General features: G+C 27.3%; 1 protein-coding gene across 5 annotated transcripts; it reads right to left on the minus strand.

Annotated features, from left to right (window-relative positions):
- Window positions 1-151: 151 nt before the first annotated feature.
- Window positions 152-15,761, minus strand: LOC122497917 (MAGUK p55 subfamily member 7). Of its 5 annotated transcripts, XM_043605337.1 has the most exons (12): window positions 15,328-15,761; window positions 15,216-15,259; window positions 14,648-14,934; window positions 14,400-14,531; window positions 11,421-11,447; window positions 9,998-10,165; window positions 9,852-9,923; window positions 9,620-9,744; window positions 9,429-9,553; window positions 8,720-9,022; window positions 8,150-8,493; window positions 152-1,581 (listed from the first exon to the last, which is right to left on the minus strand). In XM_043605337.1, exons 2-12 carry the CDS (start codon window positions 15,256-15,258, stop codon window positions 1,405-1,407), a joined length of 1,803 nt encoding a protein of 600 aa, XP_043461272.1. In that variant the 5' UTR covers window position 15,259; window positions 15,328-15,761; the 3' UTR covers window positions 152-1,404. The 5 variants fall into 5 exon arrangements, with proteins under 5 accessions (XP_043461272.1, XP_043461274.1, XP_043461271.1 ...); XM_043605339.1 differs by having other exon boundaries at window positions 8,720-8,896; window positions 15,216-15,761; XM_043605336.1 differs by having other exon boundaries at window positions 15,216-15,761.
- Window positions 15,762-19,762: the final 4,001 nt, after the last annotated feature.

The following is a 19,762-nucleotide window of genomic DNA, read 5'->3' on the forward strand; positions in this document are numbered from 1 at the left end:
AAGTATAGATTGCCAAAAAGCATAAAAAATTAAAATTTACTTTAATGTAATGTAATGTAATTAATTAATTTGATTTAAAATAATTTTTACACGAAATAAATAATTCTCTAACACTCGTAAATTAATTACCAGAACACAAGAATAAATTTTGTTTTTAATTCTATATTTCATTAACATATAGCGTGTACATTGAGGATGAGCTAAAATTTACTGCAATGTCAATTTGCAATATGGAAAATAGCTTATTATAATTTTTATAATGATTGCAGAGTGGAAAATACAATATGGGACATATTTCTCTTTTCTTTCAATTTCATATTATTATATATATAATATTATTTACACTATAAATGCATATACACTCACACAAATATATATATTTATAGTATAGTTTAATTTTATTTGGCAACAATTAACAACAATCGGAATTAAACATTATCCTTAGTAGTAGAGTAATATGTATCAATAATGAAACGATCGCCATTCGCTCAAAATTTATTTATTTTGTTTTTAACGAACGATAAAATTTGGCAGTGATGATACTTTACTCTTTTCTAAACACAGGGAAGGATAAAAATTATTCCCTATTTTCTTTAAATATTTTTTTTTTAGTTTTGTCCTTTTTTTCCTTTCTTTCATACTCATTAAATATTATTTTAAAACCTGAAAGTTTGTATTTTTTTCGTGAAAATTTAAAAACTTAAATTAAAAATATTTTAAAACTTGAAAGCTTTAATATAATTAACAATTAATTCGAGATAAATTTCAATTTTCCTTTTGCTTGAAAAAGTTGGAATTTGTAATTTCGAAAATCCATTTTTAAAAAAGTCATTCCAATTTGACCTGGAAATTAATCTTTTCATCCCAATTTAATTAAATTCTCGACATTCTCTTATTCAAGGTACAAGAGTTAAATTTTTTTAAAATTATAGTCAACTAATTTCTACAAATTATTCAATCAATCAATAAATAAATGTCTTTCTAATTATTAAAATTAATAACTCGGTAATTTATAAGATAAAAATCTTTTGGAATGACTCGAATTTTGAGAAGTCTAAAACACTCCAATCAGTTCCTAGTTAAATTTCCTACTTAATCTAGATTAATTTCTTTTGTTTTCTTTTTTGCAGAAACGTCGAGTGATTCTATTCTACACGAAAATAATCAAGACACTAGAAAAAACACGTTTTGTGAATAAAATACTGATTAAGAAAAGAATAATGCATAAAAGAAAGAAAATAAAATGATACGAACGTAGTTTTCTGTTTTCCTTGCTTAAATCTCAAATCCTATTGCTTCAGTGGAATTCTTCAAGTACAAAGAGTTAGCAGTCGAATTGAATCTCTCCGTATTTCTTTTTGTTTTCAATAGAAATGATTGAGTTTTTTTATTCATCATCATAATTTACTGGACCCAGGACGCAGGCACCCAAAGGGGATCCGTCTCTACTCGCTGGATTGCGTTTACAAGTTGCTCGAAGGCCATTGATAAGTCAGCGTTCACGATCACCTCGTCGAAAAGATGCGAATAGAGAAATTCTATTCTCGCTGCGCTGTGTAGAATTTCATTGAATTCCACGTCCTGTAATAAATTACAGAATTTTATAAATCAAATTAAATAAAATTGAAATTCTAACAAAATTAAATAATTTTTAAATAATCTGCTGTCAAGTGGCATTATGTATTTTAATATTTTTTGGCTGTACTTTAATGATAATGAAAAACAAATCATTTTACTGGTTGCCACAAAAAAATTAATTTGGTTTTTCCCTGACTCTACCCCGATTTCCAGACAAAATTTTGACTTATCCCCTGACCCTAAAGAAGATTCTGATTCACTCTAAAAATTATTAGGTACTCGAAAAAATGTTTTATTACATTTAGGGTCAGAATTTCTCAAACGGATAACCTAAAATTAAAAAATTTTCTTTTTGAACCAAAATAGTTTTTTTTTACTCTTAATATGGTTAAAAAGAATCCCTGAAAATATTAAGCCAAAAAAAAAATTTTTTGTAAAAGTTATTAACAATTGAATTTTTTAGTACTGCTAAATTAACAAATTTTTTTCTCGAGTTCTAGTTGACGGATTTTAAAATTAAAATATGGGTTTTTTTCGTCTTGAATTGCACTATTTAAATATATTTTTTGTTTTTAAATTTTTTTATTTTTTATAATTTTTAGGGTTCCGTACACCATAGGTGTACTGACGGAACTCTTATGAAATCACTCGTGTGTCCGTCCCAGCCACGCAAAATGGGCTGTCCCCCCCCCCTTAACTTCTACAAATCTCAACCTGGTGAGTTGAAATTCGGTAGGGATCTTCAGTTTTAAGTGCAGATTACAAGAAAAATATAGCGAACCCGATTGACGGACATATTTGCGAACTAGGAGGGAAAGAAATTCAATTTTTTCGAAAAAATTGAAAAAATTACCCTGTCCCCCCCTTTAACATTTACAAATCTTAACTTGATAAGCTGAAATTCGGTAGGGATCTTTAGTTTCAAGTGCAGATTACAGGAAAAATATAGCGAACCCGATTGACGGACATATTTGCGAACTAGGAGGGAAAGAAATTCAATTTTTTCGAAAAAATTGCAAAAAATGACCCTGTCCCCCCTTTAACTTTTACAAATCTTAACTTGTTGAGCTGAAATTCGTTAGGGATCTTCAGTTTTAAGTGCAGATTACAGGAAAAATATAGCGAACCTGATTGGCGAAGATATTTGCGAAATTGAAGGGCAAGAATTTGAATTTTTCCAAAAAATTACACTGTCCCTACTTTAACTTTTATAAATTTAAACCTGGTGAGTTAAAATTCAGTTTGTATATTCTTTTTCAAGTGCAAATTATAGAAAAAATAAAGAGATGGTGATTGGCGAAGATAAGTACTATAAGAGAAAAAATATAAAGAATTATTGATAAAATAAAATAATAAAATTATTTATTCGAAATTTAAAAAAATATATTACTATTTTTTTAATTATTTTTTTCAAATTTTGTAAGAATTTTTGAAATAATTTTTTTATAAAAAATGAGTTTTATTTTGGTGTACGGAACCCTCGATCTTAATGCGAGTGCAACTCGCACTTGTCCGATTTTTATATCATTTGTTTATAAAATGTTAATAAACAAATATGTTCTTCGCGTCCTAACAAAAAAATTAAATATGTATTCTATTCCTTAAATGTCTCCAAGTGTAAAACCGTTTCGAAAAAAAATGAGCCTCAATTAGAAAAAAAGTTATTAATTAAAAACTGCAGCCATGTAGGGCTTTATATGACGTTAAGGGGGTCACCCCGTGTGGCAGACGTTTTTTAAGAGTTTTTTTGGGATTTTCTTTTTAAGAACCATGAAAACTTAGGACTTCAAAATTTTTACCATATATTCAGTTCCATTTTAACAACAAATTAAAATTTTTGCAAGTAAAAACATTTTACTGATTCCGAACTATAAAACTGGAAAGTGATGATGATCATAAAAACGCCGTCTATCGGCGTCCACGATACTGACTAATTGACTAAACTAAAATCGAAAAATCAAAAGGCATCTTAATCTGTGAGGATGTGGCTATCGCCGGAACTAGGATTATTTGAAAATATTAAAAATTGAATTTTTTACGCGGCTTTGAAATTTTTTTTTCAAAAAAACGTGATTTTTTTGGTCTATTTTGTTGTATAAAAAAGAAACAAGTTGACCTCTTTCAATTATCCTAGTTCGGGCGACAGCCACATATGTGCTGAACACGCCCTATAAATTTGGGCGATATTGGTCAAGCCGTTTTCGAGATATCATGGACGCCAGTTTGAAAAACACAGTTTTGAGAAAAACGCCTGTCAAAGTTTAAGTAATACATTATTCGCTTGGCAACTCCTTGTCTTCTTAGTGCTGTAACTTTCTTAGGATGTCAAAAATAAAAAATTCTGTTTACCCACATATGTGACGCGTTCCCAAGAAAGGTACCTAAGAAGCAAAAAATTTGAGGTTATGTTTTAAATTTTTTGAGTAAAAGTACAGAAAGAAAATCAATTAATAATTAAAAATTGTTGGTCTTCAAGTCTTTATTATATTCAAAATATTTAATGAATATTGGTTTCAAATTCAAATAATTAAAAATGAACTTTTAATCAAGATAAATCTAACTCGAACCCAACCTATAATTCGTTTGCTTCTTAGGTACCTTTCTTGGTGTCGCGTTACATATTCTACACATATTGTAGATGTGATTTATGAAAAAAAATTTTTTCGATTTTTTGAACCCACCACACGTGGTGACCCCCTTAAACTCGCCCCGCGCGCATTGGCATTTTTTTCAAAATTGTCTGTAACCTACAAATTTTATCAGATTTTCATGGGCTTGGTCTTAAATTAAAGGGGATAAAATTTCTAAGAGATCCCACTAAACCAATTTTTGAATTTTAAATTGTTTATATTTTTTTGTTACTCAAAGTTAACAATTTACAATATTTTTAGAAAAAATCATGTTTACTTTTTTATTTTTTCATTGCAGATGATTGGAATCAATTTTAATTAGTCCAGCATGACCACCAGACAAATAATAATGTATAATACAATTTATTTAAATTGTTGCAAACAATGTTAATTAACAAATAGATAACTTTGGTTCTTTTTTATAAACAAAATTTTTTTTTCAGATATATTTATATTTATTTAAGTAATCTATGTCGATTTTAGTAAAAATTTATTTTGAATTTAATCATTACTATTGTTATTAACAATCATATGAACAATAATCTAGTTTCTTTGACATTTGTAAACATTTTAGGCATTTTTTAAACAAAAAATGTCTATATAATATATACATTCTTTCAAAAACTTTAAAAATTTCTTAGCATAAACAATTACATTTGTTGTAAACAAATTATTTACTTTTTAAACAAATAAATGGCTTATTTCTGCAAAAAGAAAAATTATTTTTCGTATTTTAACGAGTTTAAAGTCATGTTAAGCTCTACTTGATTATTGATAACTAGATTATTGCCCTTATGATTGTTAATAACAATAGTAATTATTAAATTTAGAATAATTTTTTATCAAAATCGACATAGATTACTTAAATAAATATAAATATAACTGAAAAAAAATTGTGTTTATAAAAAAGAACCAAAGTTATCTATTTGTTAATTAACATTGTTTGCAACAATTTAAATAAATTGTATTATACATTTTTATTTGTCTGGTGGTCATGCTGGACTAATTTCAATTGATTCCAATCATCTGCAATAAAAAAATAAACATGATTTTTTCTAAAAATATTGTAAATTGTTAACTTTGAGTAACAAACAAAAATATAAACAATTTAAAATTCAAAAATTGGTTTAGTGGGATCTCTTAAAAATTTTATCCCCTTTAATTTAAGACCAAGCCCATGAAAATCCGATAAAATTTGTAGGTTACAGACAATTTTGAAAAAAATGCCAATGCGCGCGAGGCGAGTTTAACGTCATATAAAGCCCTACATGGCTGCAGTTTTTAATTAATAACTTTTTTTCCAATTGAGGCTCATTTTTTTTCGAAACGGTTTTACACTCGGAGACATTTAAGGAATAGAATACATATTTAATTTTTTTGTTAGGACGTGAAGAACATATTTGTTTATTAACATTTTATAAACAAATTATATAAAAAATTATAAAAAATAAAAAAATTTAAAAACAAAAAATATATTCAAATAGTGCAATTCAAGACGAAAAAAACCCATATTTTAATTTTAAAATCCGTCAACTACACGGAGAGAAAAAACAAGGCTTTTCCCTGTGACTTCAATTCATGCCTTTTTCAGGTAGGAGTTTCACCGGATTTCCCGATGAATTTCTTGCGTTTAGCGGTTAGGCCATGCCTTAGTCCCTATTGGCCTTAGCTCGTTGCAAGAATCTCACCGGGAAAACCCGTGAGCGTCCTGCATTTTTACTGTGATAATTTTCACGCGTTAAATGCATATTTTTTCATGGGGAAAAGCCTTGTTTTTTCTCTCCGTGTAGAACTCGAGAAAAAAATTTGTTAATTTAGCAGTACTAAAAAATTCAATTATTAATAACTTTTACAAAAAATTTTTTTTGGCTTAATATTTTCAGGGATTCTTCTTAACCATATTTAGAGTAAAAAAAAACTATTTTGGTTCAAAAAGAACATCAATAAATTCTTCTTTTAATAAATATTTAATCATTATTATTATTCCATAAGAATTAAGATTTTCAAAAAAATCCAAATTCAAACCTTTATGAAATTCAAAAACTTATAAGAATATTATTATAAAACATGAAGATATCGATTAAATTTCCATAAAATTTTTCATAAAATTTCCATTATTTTTAATACAATTTTAAATAAATTCCTCGAAAGATGTAATTATTTTCAAAAATGTTTTGCAAGAATTTAATTACATTTCACAAATAATTAAATTCTTCGCTGAAATTCAAGTTTTCATAATCTGCTATTTTAATAAAAGTTCTCGAAAGAATTCTATTATTTAAAAATAATGTAATAAAATTCGTTGTAAGAATTCAATTATTTTCATAAATAATAAAATTCGTGCTATAATATTCGCCAAATTTAATAAAATTTTCAAGAATAAATACATTTTTCGAGGAATTCGATTAAAATTGTATTTAAAATAATTGAAATTCTATGGTGGGTTTTATTATTCATGAAAATAATTGAATCTCTGTGAAAAATTTTATTATTTATGAAAATAATTGAATATTATTGTGAAGAAAATTATAAAAAAATTTTAAATAGTTGATTTCCTGTAAAATTTTATTATTTATGAAAATAATTTAATATTTGCTTTAAATTTTATCAACATTTTTTTAAATAATTGAATTCTTTTGAAAAATTTTATTAAAATAGTAGATATTGAAAATCATTGAATTGAGGAAATTTTTTGAAAATAATTGAAATTGTGCCAAAAATTTTATTAAAATTCTTGGAAATAATTAAATTTTGGAGAAGAATTTTATTATTTTTAAAGATAATTGAAATTTTGACAAGAATTTTTTTTTATATTTTGAACATAATTGAATTTTTGTGAAGAATTTTATTACTTTTGAAAATAATTGAATTTCTGAAATGATTTGTACCGTAAGTGAGGCTAAATTCGCTCAACCGATGTCTATTTTTTAAAATTCGATTAACATACTTTTTAGATAGAAATATTTAAGATTTACAATTGTTTTGGTTAATATAAATGCTAAACTTTAATTTAAAATTTATTTGCAGCAAATTCATTGGTAACTTTCAGTAGAAATTATATATAAAACGCAAGTGAATAATTTTCATATTGAACAAGTAGTATGAAAAAGTAGGGAACAAATCTTTACTTCAAAATTTTTAAGTTGAATACTTCTGAACATTACATTTCCTGTATCTCTAACATGATTTTCATAAAGCACAAAAATTAAAGCAATAAACAGATTCTGCAAAAAATCAATTTAAAAAAAAATTCAAATTTGTTGTGTAAATTCGCTCAGGAAATAATTTTACAAAAAAGATGTTTGGGCCTGGATATTTAAAGTATGTTAATTACTTTAATTTATAATTCGATTTTTTTAAATAATAGAACTCTTATAACTGAAAATTAGACGATTTAAAACGGTTTAAGCACTAAACTGTCAAACTTAACCTTATTTTTTATGGTTATGAGTACGTTTGATTGAATGATTAAATCTAATTACTTATTGATAAAGCAATATTAAATATTTATTCCAATAACTTTGGATATTGTTCTTAATTTTTTTCTTTATTGATTATAAAGAATATTTAGTTTCATTTTAGCAGATTATAATTTAAAGGTAAAGTCGCTCACAAAAAAACGGCTTATAAATAATTTTCTGCAACATATTTTAATTTCTTTATGCAGTAATAGGAAAGATAAAGGGCTAAAGATTATATATTTTCAGTGCCAATGTTTATTTTCATCGTTTCCCGAAGTTATTTAAAAAAGAATTGAAAAATTGAGCGAATTTAGCCTCACTTACGGTAACTTCTCCAAAATTCAATTTTTTCCAGTATGTACTTTAATAAAAAATGCCTGATCTGTGGCAAACCTGCATTTGAATAAAACAATATGAAAATTATGCCAATTTTGAGAGATTATAGAAAATTTTGGTTTAAATAAAATTTTGTTAAATTACCGTGAATCCTCGGGAATTATTTTCATCGAAAGTGGATCTTGCACGGGCCTCGTTTCTCGTCTCCTTGAGAATTTCGAATCTCGGTGGCTTGATATAAATCACATATGGCTTCAATTTTTGCGATCTCAACATTTTCAGCGCCTGATAATGGGGATTCAATAGACAAACATATCCAGCATCGACCAATGAACTCACACTCTCCGTATTAGTTCCATATAAATTGCCCTTGTACTCTCCGTACTCGATGAATTTTCCAGCCTGAATGTCCTCCTCCATTCTCTCCCTCGAAGTGAAGTGATACTCCTTTCCGTTCACTTCTCCTAGTCTCGGCGGTCTCGAAGTATCTGAATATTTTCCACATTCATTTTTTTTTTTATCCAAAATTATAATTATATTTATATTATATATTCAATTAGGTAAATTACATTTAGTTCCATATATACAATTAGGTAAATTAATATTCAGTTGAATATATAATTAGGGTAATTAATATTTAGTTGAACATACAATTAGAGAAATGAATATTTAGTGCAATATACAGTAAAATAAATAAATATTCATAGAACTCACAGGGCACGGGGGTTTTGTACTTGTCAGGATCACTGGCCATGATTCTTCTCTTGAGCTCGTTGCGTCCAACTCCAGGCGGTCCAATGAGAACCACAGGTCGATAGAGACCGGGCCTTGGATAGAGTTTCGCCACCTCCTCGTAAGTTGGAATCTCTTCGCGATCAAAGTCGTCATTCTCTGCAGCGTCATACATGATTTTTTTAGTTTTAATTCCTTGTAAATTGCACTTTGTAGGCGAGTCGTGCAAAGAGTTACTGGGACGGGGGCACAAGGCAGGCAAAGGCACTGGAACAGAACACAAGCCTAACCGACGGTTAGGTTATACGTCACCGTTAGCCGACAAAAAAAACATCAAATCAACCTCACGATTTTGTTCTTTTTTTTGCGCATCAATCGAACCCCAGTCTCAGGAATCCGTTGTTTTTTTAAAAAGCATTTTTACGAGCGCCTTATTTCTTCGCCATTCATGAAGGCCAATGATTTACTCAAAAACATTAGCTATTGAAGCATTATTCTAAACATCTAGCAAGCTTGTTAATTATAAACATCTAGTATTATTAAAAACAAAATTATATAAATTAGTTAAATATAAAAATTCCCCAGAAAAATAAGGAAGAGTAGGAAAACTAATTTTATATATTAAGGGAGAATTAACGTTGAAAAGGAAAAAATTGATAAACACGAATAAACATTTTGGATGTTTTCTTACTTATTGTGTCCTCGTCGGTTTTTTCTTTTTGTTGTCGTTCGACGATGATCCTACGTTCCTGGAGCGCTCGACTTGGAATTAATCCTGCACGCATGTTTCGATCTCCTTCTCTTCTAGCTTGCCACCTGTCGATTAATTTGGATTATTATAAAATAATATCAAATAAGTAGGGAAATAGTTTTGATACTAACCAATAGATATCATCTTGGCTGACTATATGAAGGACATCTCCTTTGGAGAAATCAAGACCGGCTTCTTTACAGGGTGTATGTGGATCCTCGGCTGCTTTGTAGGAAAAATGCGCCCGAACACGAACCTGAAAAAAAAGTTTCAAAATAAATAGCTAAATAATAAACAGAATTCTCATACATTAAATAATTAAATTTAATCAATTGCTTTATACAAATTTATAATTAAAAATACCTTGCTTTCCCTCATTCCGCCTTTGCTATCCGCTGGTACAATTTTGAAAGTAATTGTACCTTCTGAATTTTGCTGCAACAAAAAAACAAGAATTAAAAATAGAAATTGCAATTTTTCTAAACTCTTATTAATTTTCCGACAGTTACCAATATTTTTAGAACACAATTCGGTGTTTTTCCTTCAACGCTGATTCCATTGACTTCGCACACCTCGTCACCAACGTGAATTAAACCGGATCTATCTGCTGCACCACCGTGCATTATTCGTGCTATCACAATTTTTCCAGTGTCCTCGTCAGTCTTTATTGTTGCACCCTGTATTGTCAACGTGCATTCAAATATTTAATTATAACAGCGCACTCTATGCGATTAAACAAAGAAATTTTCATCTAAAACTTCAAAAGTGTATTAAAACATCAAAATTATATTCCTATTCCTTTTCCAAGTCTTTCCTTTCTTTGAAAAATATTTACATGCTGCATTTATAATTATAATTCAATAAAAAAAATTCTAAATTCAACGAAATGAAATTCACAAAGATATAATCTAAATAAAAATTCAATTGTAAAAAATAAATTATAAACATTGACATTTTTTCGTGTCAACGAAATTCACGTATTAAGAGAAAAGTTCAACAGTTTTGTCCAATTTTTGATGACCCATGGACATGCGGAAAAAATAAAAACAGAAGTAATCTGTAAAAGAATTTTATTTACAAATAATTAAGAACAAAACATAAGAGATCATGCAGACGTACACTCTAAAGAGACAATTTCCAAATAAAAGCAAAATAATACTATTTTTTAAAATAAAAATATTCTCAATTTTGTATTTAAATTCAAAATTTTACGCGTCTTGAATTTTAAAAACGCCTCTTCAATTCTTAAAAAAATTGATTGCAATTGAGGGTCTGGAACGGATAACTGCCTGATTTTTCTGCTTTTATGTTCGACTTTCATAAACCTTAAGTTATATAATGTGATATAAAATGTAATTATTTAAAATTCTTTCTTCTTAAATTTTGGATAACTTTCGGTTTATAAAAATTTATTACAATATTTAAAGAAACTGCCCTTTGAGTGCAATGACAAATAAATATACAAAATAACAAAAAGATAAATACTAAATAACTCGTTCGTTACCTTATTTTATGCTAAAGTAACAAAAAAAATAAACAACTGTCAAATTCAATTTGACCATCGTTTCAATAAAGTAACGAATCATATGAAATAAATTCTGTAACAAAAGAATGGAAATAAAATACAATAACAAATTGATAAAACGAAATATACATAATTAATCGTAAGTATAAAATTTAACTACTATACTACTATAGCTGTACTACGTTGCAGGTACAGTGAATAAATAACGAAAAAAATGTACAAAACAACACAATATTTACAACTTATTTAGCAAATAATTTGCACTAAAATAAACGCATTGCAGGTAATTTACAATTTTCTTTTTAAATATAAATACACAAAAAGTGCGTTGAATCGCTCGTCTAAATGAGGAAGATTCTAGTGCAATTAATCTTTGTACAACCTAAGTTCTTTTGTAGAAAACTTACCAGAATCGGTTCAACGCCATCACCACTCTTCGAAGCAAATAGATCGATAAAAAAATACGTGATTACTTGGAACGTATTATAAAAGCAATTTATATTAATTCAATGCCTACTCTGGAGCAAAAAAAACTATTTTTCTTTCATACCAAAAGTAAAAGACATTTATGTTTATATTCTTAATTTGGAACAAAATTACCGTGACACAATTTTTTAATTTCACTTTACTTTTTTGATCAATAATTAGATTATAAATCGCAGGGCTCGAACCAGTGAAAGAATTTAACCCTCAGGGTACTGACTATAAAAATGTAACGATCCGTACTGACATGGGTTAGAGTAACCCAGCAACTTTGATCGCCTGTATCTTGGGCTGTAATTGATGAATTTAAACTCTTTTTTTTGTAATCTGTTTAAAACTTCCCCAGGAATATGCCGGATTTGTCGGATTAGTGATATTTTTTTATTTATAAAAGTTATTGTCAAAAATACAAATGGTTTTCAAAAAATTTTCATGAAAAAAAATATTTTTTTCAAAAGCTCGTATATTTATGAAAAAAAAAGATAAAATCATTTTATATAGGTGTTTTGGAAAGGTGAAAAGTTGATCTTTAAGATAGCGTTAGCCGTTTTTTAATTAATCTTAAAAAGTATATTTTTTTTTAGATTTGAAAATGCTCTATTTTTGACATGTAAAAAAAAGTCAAACGATAAATTCATTAAAAATATCGCGAAAATTTACAAACCCAATTTCACCAAATTTACAAAATCCTTCCGCTTTACACTTTATGAACTTTTAAATGTAATTTATGAATAATTTTCGATTAATTTAATGAGATTTTACAATTGACAAAAACATGGATTTTATAACATAGTGTACTGACTGGGTGTAATTCACCCGAATACAAATTTCAATAATTCGCAGCTTGAACAGCAAATGCCGACCGGCTCTGCCAAATCAGCTACTTTCGGTTCTAATCTCAAAGTTTTTTCCCCCTCCGGTCTGAGCCGCCTCCATCGATTTGTTTAGAAATGGCGCAACTTTCAAAATTCGCCTGGGTTACGCTAACCCAGTCAGTACCCTGAGGGTTAAATATACGGACTTTACGAACCAATTACTGACAAAAATATAATCAGTCCGAGTCAAATAAGAGAACATTTTACTTAAAACTATAAATTACATTTTTTCATAACTGTAAAACTTGAAAATAGACTTCTTTATGTTTTGCAATAATTAAAGATGGCCCAGTGATAAAATCATTATTGTATATTATAAGAATATTGTTACTGTAACTTCTTCAAAATAATTTTCAACATTTCAATTTAATTATTATTTTTTACAATTTTTAACTAAAATTCTTCTCTAAAAATCAATTATTTTTAATAATTTTTTAAAAAGTTCTTTAAGAATTTTCAAATTTTTTTCACGAAATTTCAATTATTCGTAAATTCTTCAATTAAATATATATTATAAAATAAAAACTTCAAATATAAAAAAATGAATTTCAAAATTCAATTATTTCTAAATATTCACACTATATTGCATTTAGTATTCCATTATTATCTAAAATTTTAATTGAAATTAATTTTTAAATCAATTTTTATTAGAAAATTCTACTAGAATTTAATTATTTAAATACAAAAATAAATAATTCCTTGAATGTTTCTTAAAATTCAATTCTCATTTTATCAACAAATTTTCAAATAATCAAATTCTTTGGACGTATTTTAATAAAAAATTTTAAGAATATTACATTTTTCGAGAAATTTGATTAAAATTGTATTAAAAATAATTGAAATTCTGCGATGAGTTTTATTATTTATGAAAATAATTTAATTCATACAAATTTTGTTGTAAAAATTTTATTATTTATGAAAATAATTGAATTATTGCGATGAAATTTATAAAAAATTAATTTGTAATTATAATTGAATTCTTTTGAAAAATTTTATCAAAATAGTAGATAGATATTGAAACTCGTTGAATTGAGGAAAATTTTTGAAGAATTTTATTATTTCTAAAGATAATTGAAATTTTGAAGAGAATTTAAAAAAATGTTTGAACATAATAAGGCTATTCAAGTTGGGTGAGGGAAAATTCAAGATGGATGCTAACTGGTGCACAAACATTGTATAGAAAGTGTATGGGATAGAGTCTAATTTTTTAAATATCTCGCTTAAACGAAATTTTTAACCATAAGTTTATTAGGATTTTATGTTTTATTTTTAAAGAACTATTTTTTGCAATAATAAAAATCGATTTTATTTTTTTTATTGATTTTATTATTGCAAAAAATAGTTCTTTAAAAATAAAACATAAAATCCTAATAAACTTATGGTTAAAAATTTCGTTTAAGCGAGATATTTAAAAAATTAGACTCTATCCCATACACTTTCTATACAATGTTGGTGCACCAGTTAGCATCCATCTTGAATTTTCTCCCACCGAACTTGAATAGCCTTATTGAATTTCTGCAATCATTTGTAATTTTTCTAAAATTCTCCAAATTATATCCTAGAATTTACGAACTTTCTGTCATTTTTTCAATTAAATTACGGACTTTACGGACCTAGTTCGAGCCCTGTAAATGTACAATATTTAAAATTTGTAAAAAGTGAATAAATAAACAAAGAAAAGAAAAAAAGAGTACTAAAATTTTTAGTAAAAAATTTTAAAATAAAATAAAATAAAATAAACGACTTAAAAGTGAATTTACGGATGGAAGAACTTTCTGGTGATGGAATTACACTAGACGTGCCTACAATTATTAAATGGAGCTAAAAGATAAATTTGATATTGCATGCAATTCAAATAGAGGCGAATAAAAGGAAAGAAATTATATAAAAAATTAACTATGTATCACAAAAAGTACCACTTCACACAGTCTAATATTGTTTCGTTAATTATAACTGATAAGCTCGCCTTTCGTAGAAAATAGCATGTATAAAAAACACTGAAAAAAATAAATGTTCGTAATCACGTACCAGGGGTTCATTCGATTTAACTAGTTGCACAATTTTTACTGTTTCTTCGTCCTCGTCGACTTCTAATGGAATATCCGGTAACCTGGGATAATAATCCTTTTGAGCAACTGCATCGTGAGCACACAATAAACCCTGAAAAATAATTTGTCCCCAAGACAAAAAATATCCTTTGTAAATTCATTCAACTCGGATAAATTACTTTTAAATTCGATTAATTTTAGTTAACTCAAGTAGGAAATTCCCATTACCTGAATATGTGGTCTTTGTAAAAGTTGAAAAAGTTCTCTGCAGTCTTGGGATACGTGCGTCTTCGTCGCAAGTACCTCGAGGACATCGACGTCGATATCCATCGCATTTGAAAGCATTGGATAAAACTTATCATCCTTAATATTGTGCAAAACTTTATTATGAACCTTGACCAAAGCATTCAGTTCTTTAGACTGCAAAAGTTCACTCAAGAATCCAAATTCCTCATCTGTACAACTTGGAATATCCGCTTTACTTTCCACCAGAGAGTTCAATAACTTTGACAAAGCTGAAAGAATTCTATTTTTATTTTTTCATCGACTAATTGAGATTTATACGATCTATACTCAAAAATTTATAAAGCTAATTATTGAGACTTATATCAAGAAGGGTATAGACAGATCAATAAATTTATTTTCCAAAGAAAACAAATTTCCACAATTCTCATTGTGGACAAAGAATTCCTAAGAAAAATAAAGAAAAAAAATTAGAATTAACATTCTAGTTTCGTTTACTAAAAAACGAAGACAACTTAGAAATGACAAATGAAACAATAGAAAATACACTTACAAGGATCCCAGTTGACAGTGTCCATGACAAGTGCTGCTGTCATACTTTAATATCCTCACATAAATTAAGAGCTTCTTGAGAAGGGAGTGATAATAATTGAAATCATATTTACCATTGGGGGGTGGCCCAACAAGAAAAAAAGGGTCACTGCTCGAGAACACAGTATATTCCTGGCTGGCTTACACCCAGAGCCATTAATAACTTTACAGAATTACACTTCTCTACGTTTACCTCGTTTACTTGACTTGGTTTTCTATCAACGATTATCAGTCTCATTGCGAAAATAATTCGTTACGTAAGAATGTGTTATTTGACACGAGAGTCGAGAAATGTCCCTCTGAATTTGCCGACATTATAAACATTTTCAAATCAACTACAATTATCTAGATTATAAACAGTCATTAAATAAATAACTAGGGGATGGTGAATTTTACACTCGATAAAGACAAACTGTTATTTATCTTAAATACTGACAAAGTGTCATTTTTGTTTAGTAGCAGCAATGAACAGCAACAGCAAAGATGAACTGTGTTACTGCGCTACAGCGCAATTGTTTCGCGCAGCACGCGCTTTTAAATTTACTGGATTTACTGCAAAATTGTTAATAAATTCTGAATAAAAGACGAAAAAAGGATCGAATAATTATATTAAAACAACGAAATTAGTTCAAATTTATTGTTTATAACAGAAAAACTACGAAGAAAATAAAAAAGAATATAGAATAGAAGAAATTTTCCTTGCGCCTGCGTAGTCTGAAGCGTCATGAGCAATGCTATTTTCATAAAAATCATTAGTTTTTAACTTCTTAAATATCGTTTTTTCAACAATTCATTATGATATTACTTCTAAATAATTGTAAAACATCAGTAGTAAATGAATCAATAAAGAATATGGTAATACAAAATAAGACTTCTATAAAAATAATAATAGCTGGTCATTAGGAATTTAGGAAATTTACCTCTGAATTTTAGTCATTTTTCTAGCACAGGTTGGCGTACCTGCTTCTTATTACAACGACTTTCTTTCTCTTTGAAAAAATGAAAAAGATAAAAAAAATATAAATAATGAAATACTTAATATTTAACGAATGTTGAATAATTTCGTGTCCTTGAATTCTTGGAAAATTTCGATTAAGGTTGCCACAGATCAGGGAAAAGTTAGGGATTTATATTAAAGGTACTGGAAAAAATTAAATTTTTATAATTCATATGAACATTGTAAAAAAAGGTTCTAAATTAGAGCTGATTTCGCTATTAAAATTAAAACAAATTACTATTTAGTACCAAAATTGGTACTAAATTCGTACCTTTCTTTTTACAGTGAAAAGTATGAAAATTCTGAATTTTGGTGTCCTTTTTGTTTGCCTCATAAACTATGAATGAAATTACCACGAAGAACTATCATAAAATTATTACCTAGAAACTATTTAATGAATAGCACTTAAATATTTCAAAATTAATTGAATTTTAAAAGAACTTTGCGTTAAAATTTCCATAAAAAGATAAACTTCAAAAGGTTTTAATTTAAATTTTCAATCAATTTAATTAGAAATTTTAAAGAACTTAGATTTTTCAAAAATTTTATCAATTCAAATTTTATAAAATAGGCAGTATATAAAATGCCTGTCCATTTCATTCAATGTGTATAATAATATGATTTTCTATACATTGCCTAGGCATTGTATAAAATGCCCACTGGACTTTAGACAAAGTATAAAATTTAGTTTTATTTCAAATAATATACATTTTTCTGTTATAAAAATATTAACTTTCTTTTGTAATTTATTTGTTACAACACGGCATACTTGAATGACATTTCGACTGACACTGGACCTTATTTTTTATGCATAAATATTTGTTGCTTTGACATTTTTTTACAAGAACATTTCACAAAACCTTGGCCTGTTCCTTTTTCCCGGTAGCTTTAACATTATTAACATCACTTATCAACTGCTTATACCGTTCGTCTGATAAAAATATACTGTTTTTTGCCATTGCATTTTTAATTTTAGAAAATTCGGAATAAAATCTATCCCTTGTCACCGAAACATTTACTATTTCCGTACTCATTTTAAGTTAAAATTTATGTTTCTGCGACTGATTACCTCAAAATGTGAGAATTGACTGACAAAATTTGTATTTTCTGTTAATTAAGTATTATTCTTAATGGAGCTCTCACAGCTCTGCCTGCCTGCGCAGGCAGTAATTGGAGTAAGAGAGAAAATCAATTAGAGTGAAAGAGACAGTAAATTCAAATTTGTATGCTGCCTACTAGCTGTGAGAGCGCCTTAAGAGTTAGAAATATTGAACTTCATTGTATAAAACTACTCACTGCTAACATGCAGCTATGTAAACATAGCTAAAATACTTATTGTTATATACTTATTATTTTCTATTTGTAATAGAAAAATCATGGAAAGTGTTTATAGAAAAAGGTAAACGTTTCAAGCTGCTGAGACTATTATATACTTTACCTTATGCTCGATGGGCATATTTTATAAAATTCCTAGGCAATATATGAAAAAATGATTTAATTATATATGTCGTAGCCGAATAGAAGAATCCGCCGTTTAGCTAAACGCCTAGGCGGTTAGCTAACCGGCGCCGAATAGACAAATGAACGTGATAATTGCTTATATTCCTCTATTGGCCTGAGTAAATCCGCCAGTTAGCCAACTGGCTAGGCAGTTAGCTAACCGACTAAGACGTTTTAGGCCAATAGACGAAATCATAACTTCAACTTATTGAAATACGTGAACAAATAAACGCTAAACGGCGGATTCTTCTATTCGGCTACGACATATATACACTAGCAAAGTCCTACGCGCGCGATGCGCGCGTGAATGATTTAAAGAATTATCACGGTAGCAATCTGCCTACCTGCTTTCCACAGAAAAAATTTAATAATTTCAATTTATATTCTTGCATGTTTACAATAGTTATGATTTTTAAAAAAATCTCGGTATTTCAACTATATTATCATTTCCACGCCTCAGAAGCCATTTAAAAAATTTGCAAGAAGATCGAAGGCGGGGAAAGCAGTGATTTTTATTTTTTGTCACGGATTTTTCAGAAATCCTAAAATATAAAATAAATCAAAATCACTGCTTTCCCCGCCTTCGATCTTCTTGCAAAATTTTTTAATGACTTCTAACATTAAAATAAATAATTAGCAAACGAAAAAAATTGCTTCCAAGGGGTGGAAATTATAATTTAGTTTAAATACCGAGATTTTTAGAAAATCCTCGAAAAATCAAAATTGCTACTTTTCTTGCCTTGGATCCTTTTGCGATTTTTTAATGGCTTCTGTTATTAAAATAAATATAATTACCAAGTGAAAAAACATGCCTCTACTCAACTCAAGTTTCAAATGTAATTTTTATACATGTAATTTTCTTATGAAATCCCTCAAACATTTTTTAAGCTCATATAAATGTAATAAAATTCAAACTCAAAAGATTTAAATTACAATTTCTGCAAATATTTTAATTTTCATTCTTATGTTTCTAATAATGGTTGGGGTAGTTAGTTAGTTAGTTTTTCTAAATCGTATTTTCTAAAATTTTTTTTTCTAATAAAGGTGAATTTCTAAAAAACTTTTTTCTAATAATAAAGGTGATTTTGAAATTTTCTGTCTTCTAATAAAGCTAATTTTCTAAAAATTTATTTTTCTAATAAAGGTAATTTTCAAAATTTTTCTTTTTTCTAGCAATATTTTATTTTTGTAATCACGATAATAAGTACATATGATTAAAAAATAAAATTTACGAAAATTTGTTAATTCTTTAAAAAAATACTTGATATTATTCGTTAAAAAATTATAATAAAAAATAGAAATTGTGCAAATTACTTAACAAAATTTTTAAATAATCTAGTTAAAAATCGTAATTAACAAATTATAGGGATCTTTTCCTTAAAGATATTTAAAATTTTCTAAAAGAATTTTTTATAAATATATTAACTTTGGAAATTTAAATGTAAAAATGATGCAAATTATTTTTTTTCAAAGAAGAATAGAATTTTGTTAACAAATTGTGATAAGAAATATAGTAATTTTATCAAAATTTTTCTTCATTTTCAAAAAAAGAAACTTATAATTTTGTAAACAGAATTGTAATTGAGAAACAGAAAATTTAATCTTTATTTTTAAACAATTTTCTAATTTTTATAAAAATTATGGAATTTTAGAAATTTTAGGAAAATAAACATTAGAAATTATAACTTTTTATAAAAACTTTTTTCAGAAAACAGATTTAATTAGAAATCGCCTTTTTAGACAAAAAGGTGTAGAAAATACTTTTTTTAAAAATAGTGTTCGCCTACCCTAATAATTGTTAGTATTCATCCGAAAAATATATTGAATACATTGAAATGTTGATAATTGAAGAAAAGAAATGTTTAATAGAATTTATAAGTATTATTTTTTCTGAAATAAATAAAGTACCCGATTCTCCGTAACTGGAATGCCAAGAGTATCAAAAAATGTAAAAAAATGCGGAATTTTTTTTGAAGTTTATTGAATTATCATTTTATAGGAGACTGAATTTA

This window comes from Leptopilina heterotoma, unplaced genomic scaffold (genome assembly GCF_015476425.1).
Source record: "Leptopilina heterotoma isolate Lh14 unplaced genomic scaffold, ASM1547642v1 Lhet_14, whole genome shotgun sequence".
In the NCBI taxonomy this organism is placed as follows: Eukaryota; Metazoa; Arthropoda; class Insecta; order Hymenoptera; family Figitidae; genus Leptopilina; species Leptopilina heterotoma.

Excerpts from the sequence above, each read along its gene's own strand:
- LOC122497917 (XM_043605337.1), bottom strand. The coding sequence starts at position 15,258 with ATGACAGCAGCACTTGTCATGGACACTGTCAACTGGGATCCTT. Across the intron at positions 10,166-11,420 it reads ATGGCGTTGAACCGATTCTG|GGTGCAACAATAAAGACTGA; the intron begins GTAAGTTTTCTA and ends TTGACAATACAG. Across the intron at positions 9,924-9,997 it reads ATTGTGTTCTAAAAATATTG|CAAAATTCAGAAGGTACAAT; the intron begins GTAACTGTCGGA and ends TTTTTGTTGCAG.